General features: G+C 39.7%; 1 protein-coding gene across 10 annotated transcripts in view; it reads right to left on the bottom strand.

Annotated features, from left to right (window-relative positions):
* Nucleotides 1–367: 367 nt before the first annotated feature.
* The window catches only part of vwa5b2 (von Willebrand factor A domain containing 5B2), a 170,817-nt gene continuing 162,479 nt past the window's right edge, over nucleotides 368–8,705 (bottom strand). For all 10 annotated transcript variants that reach the window (XM_073041325.1, XM_073041327.1, XM_073041329.1 and 7 more), the window contains 3 exons: nucleotides 5,783–5,852; nucleotides 5,040–5,163; nucleotides 368–1,716 (listed from right to left, as the gene is read on the bottom strand). In XM_073041325.1, coding sequence (XP_072897426.1) covers nucleotides 970–1,716; nucleotides 5,040–5,163; nucleotides 5,783–5,852 — 941 coding nt within the window. In that variant the 3' untranslated portion in view covers nucleotides 368–969. The remainder of the gene's footprint in view (nucleotides 1,717–5,039; nucleotides 5,164–5,782; nucleotides 5,853–8,705) is intronic.

Below are 8,705 nucleotides of genomic sequence, written 5' to 3'. Positions count from 1 at the left end.
TGATAATACAATGGGAAGTATCACTAACTTAAATCCCCTACCACATTGAATTTATGATGCATTTAGTCAATGCTAATTACATGTATACCATCTTTTCATAGATACGGATTTTACTTTTTTCTTAATGTGTAAATGCAGCTTCAATTGTCAATCAGAATGAGGATGCCTTTGTCCAAAAAGGAATTCATGGTGTTTTTGCAAGTTTCCTTGACCTTTTCAGACTTGAGAGCACAGTGTAGCTGCCTCCCTCCCCCACATTGTTAAAAATGTCCAAAATAGAAGTCTTAATGTTTTGTTTACATTAAAATGAGCAAAAGTACCATAATGAAAGCTCAAGGTCCACACGTTTTAAAACATATTTCTGACCATAAGCCCTATTTAATTGCTGCCATACAATCAACATTAGTAAAAATGTGATTTAGAAAATCATCAGCAAATTTACATTGGATCCCTGTTAGTTGCCCAGCTGGGCAACTGAATGGATAATGGTGGTTGTTCATGTGGAATAAGGATGCATTGATCTGTTTTCATGAAACTTGCCCCTTACAGGCCAAGGTGAAAGATAATGGTCTGACAGACTGTCAGTGCAAGTGCTGCACTCACTTGAAGAATAGGATGTGCAACCATTGTGAAACCTCTTATAAAAATTGCAAAATAATTTCCTCATCAAAAAGAGTAATATCAATATTGCCATTTATTTCAAGATTATTCTATAAATCCCGATCAATTCTTATGCATTTAAATATTTGAATTTCCTCTGTAGGCATGTCACAGAAAAAGGATAAATGTTTGCAATCTGCACCGTACATTTCTAATTAATAGAATCCTGCTGTCATAATGGTCACTTAAATGGCAAAATAGCTGCCTCGTATCTGATGCACTCAAAGTTTTTTTTAAAATCAGGCATTACAATTTATTGCCTCAATTTAAAATTCTTAAGTATATATTATATTCATTAAACATCTGTATTTACATATTATTTGGATTATAACACAACATATTGAGCTTGATGTTCTCATTCCAATGACGTAGCAACAGGAACAGCTGCCTAGTTGCAGCCTTCAGTGCATTGATATTCACCTGTTCAGGAAGCTGTTGAGAACATAGCCACGTGTCTGCCTTGGCAGCGATAAGCTCCCATTCTGGAAAGTAACCAGCACAGTGGTGTTCAAGCCAGCCCAGTCCAACTGCAGTAGCCCAGCTCATACCCTCCAAATCATCATACTGAGTGTTCAGTTCACTTATCAACCTGTACGAGGCTCCACTGCTTTCAGAGGCAACTGGTGAATTTTCAGTTTCAGAGCCCCTGCCACTGTCTACCAACTGAACATTGGTGCTGTGACCATCAATACTGGCACTGAATAAATTGCTTCTACTTGCTGGAGAACTGCCATGATCCAAAACATCCTCAAGATGTGACCGTGTAATCTTACTTGAAACTTTTATGATTTCTTCAGTATTTCCCTGATCGTTTTTGAGCCCACACTGGTCACTCCTGTTAGCACAAGGTTGAGCCTTGTGCTGTTTATGCATGGAGATCTTCTCTTGGAGAAGGTTTTCAGCTTTGCAGGTCATTATGCAGCGTGAGGATGGACTGAGACTTGCTCGATGACATGAGAAGGGTGAGGCCCTTCTCAGTCGATCTAACGGAATCTGGACTGCATCAGAGAAGGCTTCATTCAGAAGAAATGCTCCACATGCCAGTTGTAACCGTACCTGCAATGATAACCTGCCTGTTAAATGTGCTCTTGTACAGAAAGTTATTTTCTCCACAGCCCTTATGATATAGTTGAGCACAACTGCAGCATTTCATACAAAATTGTTCATTCAAATTGCAAGTTTTAATTTTTGGAAGCTGTAATATTAAAAGTAAATTAAACTATTTCATGAGTAAGACAGTTGATTACAAAATGCACCAGTAGAATTTACGATGTAGATGGTACCAAATCCTAAACTTCAGCCATTGCTTTGATAGAACATTGTTTGGTTTATTGAGAAGCCATCATAAAATAGTTTTATAAATTAATCCTTCATAAATCAGTCCAAAACATGCTTCAAGATTATTCGCCATCTGGGGTTTTATTACATATATATTCTTCACGTTTTAAATATGTAGAATATTGTTAACAAGATTAGTTAATGTTACTTTAATACTTTAATTTGAACTGATTTAATTATTATGAAGATCCTTGAAAGTTTTTGAAGTCCCAGTGATCACTTAAAATACTGCTTAATAACCCAATCACGAAGGTGTCTGCAATTTTACAGAGGAACCCTAGATGGGTAAACTGGAAATTTCAGTAAAGTCATAGTTATACAACTTGGAAACAGATCCTTCAGTCCAAATTGTTTTTGCCCTCTAAGGTGTCCCATTTGTCTATTGTTGGCCCATTTTGCTCTAAATCCTTTTCTACATGTCTTTTCTACATCGTAATTGTGCCTATCTCTACCACTTCATCAGGTAGCTTATAGTATACAGCCACTACCCTCTGTGGGAAAGTTTGCCGTGAGCTCATTTCCCCTTCATAAGCCCTCTAGTGTTAGACTCCCCATCCATGGGGAAAAAAGACTGTAAACAAACCATATCATCAATGCTCCCCATCATTTTATAAAGCTCTTTAAAGTCACTCTCAACCTCTGTCACTCCAATGAAACTTGTCCAACCGGTGCTTGTAACTCAGGCCCTCCAGTCCAGGCAGTATTATTGTGAATCTTTTTGGCACCTTCCCTAGTTTAATCACATCCTTCCCAGAGCAGCTTTTGGAATTCTTTGAATAAAAAGCAGGACAGACAAAGGAGAATCGGTGGATGTTGTGCACTTGGGTTTTCAGAAGGCCTTTAACAAGGTGCCACATATGAGGTTGCTTAACAAGATAAGAGCCCATGGTAGTACAGGAAAGATTCTAGCATGGATAAAGCAGTGGCTGACTGGCAGGAGGCAAAGAGTGGGAATAAAGGGAGCCTTTTTCTGATTGGTTGCCAGTGACAAGTAGTGTTCCACAGGGGTCTGTGTTGGTACTGCTTCTTTTTCTGTTATATATCAATAATTTGGATGGCGGAATTGATGGCTTTTCTGCAAAGTTTGTGGACAATACAAAGACAGGTGGAGGGTCAAGTAGTTTTGAGAAAGTATGCTACAGAAGGACTTGGACAGTTTAGGAGAATGGGTAAAGAAGTGGCAGATGGGATACAGTGTCAGGAAGTGTATGGTCGTGCACTTTGGTAGAATAAATAAAAGGGTAGATAATCTTAGAGAGAAAATTCAAAAATCTGAGGTGCAACAGGACTTGGAAGTCCTTGTGCAGTATTCCCTAAAGGTAAATTTGCAGGTTGAGTTAGTAGTGAGGAAGGCAAATGTGATATTAGCATTCATTTCAAGAGGACTAGAATATAAAAGCAAGGATATAATGTTGAGGCTTTACAAAGCACTGCTGAGGCCTCACTCGGAGTATTGTGAGCAGTTTTAGGTCCTTTATCTAAGAAAGGATGTGCTGACATTGGAGAGGGTTCAAAGGAGTTTCATGAAAATTATTCCAGGATTAAAAGGTTTATCATGTGTGGAGTACTTGAAGGCTCTGGTCCTGTACTCACTAAGATTCAGAAAAATTAGCAATTACTTTATTGAAACCTATTGAATGTTGAAAGGCCTTGATAGAGTGGAAGAGTCTAAGACCAGAGGGCACAGCCTCAGAATAGAGGAGTGTCATTTTAGAATGGAGATGAGGAGGAACTTTTTTAGCCAGAGAGTGGTGGATCTGTGGAATTGATTACCACAGGCATCTTTAGGTATATTTAAGGCAGATGTTGATAGATTCTTAAATAGTTAGGGCATGAAGGGATACGGGGAGAAGGCAGGAGATTGGAGCTGAGAAGGAAAATGGATCAGCCATGATGAAATGGCAGATCAGACTCGATGGGCCAAATGACTTAATTCGGCTTCAATATCTTACAATCTTATAGTAAGGTGACCAAACTGTGCACAGTGTTCACAATATTGAATACCCTAAAAGGTCAGGCAGAGTTCAATTTTGGGTTGTTCCTGAGTTATTAAACTTTTAGGCTACCAAATAAAAGGCAACAAAACCCATACTCAAACAAATTGTGTGTGGAGCATTGCTGATGTTGTTCTGATTGCTGTTAGAGATAGACAGATAACTTATTGATTCCAAAGGAAATTACAGTGTCACAGTAGCATTACAAGTGCAAAGATACAGATATTAGAAGAGAAGTAAAAAAGAATGAAAAATAAGTTGCCTCAAACAGTCTAACAGGAGGGGGTCATCACTTCCTCAGCTAGGGACTGACTCATTATAGAGCCTAATGGCTGAGGGTGAGAATTACTTCATATAGCGCTCTTTGGAGCAGCATAGTTGTCTTAGTCTACAACTAAAAGTTCTCCTCTGTTCAGCCAAGGTGGCATGCAGAAGATGAGAAATATTGTTCAAATTGCCAGGATTTTCTGGAGGGTCCTTTGTTCCACCACAGCCTCCAGTGTGTCCAGTTTGACTCCTGTAACAGAGCCAGCCTTTCTAATCAGTTTATTGAGCCTGTTGGCATCACTCATGTTGATGCCATTGCCCCAGCACACCACTGCATAGAAGATTGTACTGGTGATGACAGACTGGTGGAACATGTGAAGGAGAGGCCTGCATACTCCAAAGGACCTCAGTCTCCTCCCAAAACAGAGGCAACTCAGGCCTTTCTTGTACACAGCCTCTGTGTTGGTGCTCCACTCAAGTCTGTCATCCAGGTGCACCCCCATAAACTTTTAGGTCCTCACCACATCCATGTCCTCACCATTAATAGTAACAGGGAGCAGTGCAGGCTTCGTCTTCCTAAAGTCCATCGCCATCTCCTTTGTCTTACTGATGTTGAGCTGCGGATGATTCAGCTTGCACCATGTACTATCATTTTTACTAAATAAACAAATCACTATTTGTATTTGTGAATTGTAGTAGAATTTACAGTGGCAGATGCCTTGATCAAAGGATTCACTATATTTTTTCACAAAAACTCTTCAAAATTTCAGCTTATCTTACCAGTGGCATATAATCATTAATCTCTTCTTCAGGAGATGTGTCCAGTTTGGCAGAAAGGCCGGTAGGTGTTACTGGTGTGTATTTTCCAGTCTGACTAAGACTTCTGTGCCTTCCCAGATTAAACCTTGTTGTGAAAGGAAAGGAAGGTTAGCAACTTGCTAGATTCACACCAGACAATCAAAGCATTTCAAAGAAAGGAGCCAGATTATACCTGCCTTAAATGTTTTCAGTACATCTATTATTTTGATAGAACTATACCAATGACACAGATATTTGTAACCCAAAAAGTAAAGCTATCTATTTTTGGTCCAGTTACATACAATCAAGAAAGTACTAAGAGCCACAAAACAGTTAGTGTATTTTGGAGACACAGAGACAACAGATGCTGGAATCTGCCACAAAAATCAAACTGCTGGAGGAAATCAAGCAACATATTGTGGAAAAGGAATTGTCAACACTTTGGGCCAAGACCATGCTTCGATTGTGAAGTCTTAACAATTCTTCCCCCCGATCCCCTCACTGCAGATGTTGCTTCACCCACAGAGTTACAGCAAATGTTAGTTATTAGAACTCATTGAGAGCAAGAAGATCCATATCCTTGAATTATTTCAGAAATGTCAGTGAAATGCCACAGTGCATTTCTCGTCCCTGTTATTTTATGCAGATAGAATAAATTCTGTATTCTACTATCTATGAGTTAAGAAGCTAGTGATACTCTGTTTAGGATAGATTTATCAGGATACCTGGATGCAAAGAAATTTTCATATGATTTCTGTGTCCGTACTGAGGCTATTGACAGACTCTGCCCATTGCCTGGAAAACAGAAACTATCGTTAAAATTGGAGAAAATTTGAAAATCAGTTCAATATTAGCAATTAGGATCTTAATGCTTTTAGTGTTAATTAAAAATAATGCTTATAAAGAAAATATACCATTTTAAATGATAATGTCAAAAAGTGCAGTAGTTTCAGGTTTATTAGAATAACAGCTTAGCTTAAATCATACGAATCATGCTCACAAATACATCCAACTTATTTTGTATGACCAACTAGTTCAAATGTCTCCAATTTACAACACAGGCTCCTAAATTAACTACTATTGGTTTAGAACAGTCAGTATTATATATCGTCTATTTTCAAAATGTTTATACTTAAATAAAGCACTATGTCATACAAAAAATAGTCTAAACTGGGACAATTGCAATGATCTTTGATTAATGAATAAAGAGCTTAGCCTTGGATTTCTTGGAAATAGAACATTCCCCAAGACTGAGCATGTTGAATGCTGAATGTCACCAAGGGAACCCCAAAATGGCATTCAACTAATCACTGGCACACATTGACAGAATTAATCTCCAGTGTTTTAGGAAAGTTGACAGAGCTTTAATTACAAACACGAGAATATCTACAGATACTGGCGATCCAAAGCAACATACACAAAACGCTTGAAGAACTTAGCAGACCTGGCATCATCTATGGAAAGGAGTAAACAGTCGCCATTTTGGACATTACTACTCTCCTCAGGACTGGAAAGGAAGGGGAGAAGTCAGAATAAGAAGTTGTGAGAGGGGAGGAAGAAGTACAAGGTAGCAGGTGATTTGGTGAAACTGAAAGGGGGGGTGTGAAGCAAAGAGCTGGGAAGTTGATTGGTGAAAGAGGTAATGGGCTGGAGAATGGGAAATCTGACAGGAGAGGATAGAAGATCATGGAAGGGAGGGAAGGGAGGGCCGAGCAGCAGAGGGAGGAGGTGGGCAGGTAAGAAGAGAAGGTGAGAGGGAAACAAGAATGGGAAATGGTGAAGGGGAGGGGTAATTACCAGAAGTTAGAGAAATCAATGTTCTATTAAATGATAGCAGGCATATTTCCTGTATTTGACCAACATTAAGGATAATGGCTGAGAAATTGTTCAGCGCCTGGAAAGACATGAGATTTACATACTGCAACTGCGGATGGCGCATCCCATTGTTATGGAAGAGGGAAGGGTAAAATCCCACAGCGTTCAATCAGGTGGAAGGGTTTAAGACGTCAAGGCTGAGCTGCTTTGGAAGTGGTGTTGCGGAGGGAGGTGGGGCCATGACTCAGAGTAAAGTGACAACCAAAAGCTGGGATCACTATCAAAGCCGGGGCATGAAGGTAAGCATGAGGGGCAAATAGTTAAGCAGTTAACTATCTTCAAAGTTAAAGAAGATGGTTCTGTGTGCGTGGTCCAAGCCTAATCAGGTAGTTCCCTCTTAAGTAACGCCCAAAGAAAGCCTCTCACCTACCAGCATCATTTGAGGACCATAACAGTTATGGAACTTGTATCTAGTCCTACGTTGTGTGATGAATGCCCACTGCTCTACTGTCTCTATATTCATGACTATGCGGCTAAGCACAACTTAAACACCATCTATAAATTTGCTGATGACACACCACTCTTGGTAGAATCTCAGGTGGCAACGAGGTGTACAGTGGTGAGGTAAAGAGTGGTGTTATAAATGAAATCTTGCATTCAACATCGGCAAGGCCAACATCTCAGAGGGCCCATCCTGGGCCCAATGCACTGATGCAATCATGAAGAATTTACACCAACAGCTTGCCTTCATTAGGAGTTTGAGGAGATTTGGTATGCCACTAAAGACTAGCAAATGTCTACAGATTAATGGTGGAGAACATTCTGACTACCGTAGTTACATCACAGCCTGGCATGAAGGCTTCAATCCACAGCATCACAAAGGCTGTGGAGGGTTATAGACTCAGCCAGTTACACCATGGGCATAACTTTCCCTCCCTTTGAGGACACCTTCAAGAAATGGTGCTTCAGAAAAGCAGCACCCATCACACCTGGGACATGCTGTCTACAATTGAGGAGGAGGTCCAGGAGACTGAAACCCCACACTGAATGATTCAGAAACAGCTTATTCCCTTCTGGCATCAGATTTCTGAATGGTGCATGAACCTAAAAACACTAGCTTGTTATTCCTTCATTTCAGCACTACATATATTTTTGTAATTTATTGTAATTCTAGGTCCTTACACTGCTATGCTGCCATAAAACAACAGATTTCACACCATTTAAGTCAATGATGATAGTTCTGATTCTGAAAAATGCTACTGAACGTCTCAAGGCACCTCACTTGTGCCTACAAACCTGGATGGGCATTCTCAGGTCACACAAGCCCACAGAAAGTCCTCCTATTTATGGAACAGCTTTCCATCAAAGCTGCATCACGTAGCACGCAGGTGGCGTGTGTAAATATTGCACTACACAAAAGAATTTCTAGGTCAATTATTCCATGGAGAATTTTGGATTGCACCTGGCCAATCAGTAGGGGGAGGTGTTGTAACAGAAGTGTAAAACTTAATATGCCAACGTCATAGTTGATACCAAATGCGCTCCAGCAAATAACATGGTGTGTATAAGTTATGAAAGTATACGTTATCTGAGTGCACAATGCCAATGTACTAATTTATAATCAATTCCCTCTTCTGCCCATTTCTTCATCTAATTAACCCTCCCCCAATGTTTTAACTGCCATTCCCCATTGTAATAAACCATCATTTTTCAATATCTTGAAGCTAATTCCCTTGCATCTGGTACATATCAGTGTAATATTAAGTAATGCATATAGGTTCATACTCTGACTTGCTTATTCCTGGAAATAGCAGATAATATTCAGTAATTCAT

Source organism: Hemitrygon akajei, chromosome 3, assembly GCF_048418815.1.
Source record: "Hemitrygon akajei chromosome 3, sHemAka1.3, whole genome shotgun sequence".
NCBI lineage: Eukaryota > Metazoa > Chordata > Chondrichthyes > Myliobatiformes > Dasyatidae > Hemitrygon > Hemitrygon akajei.
This window is presented reverse-complemented; position numbering and strand designations above follow the sequence as displayed.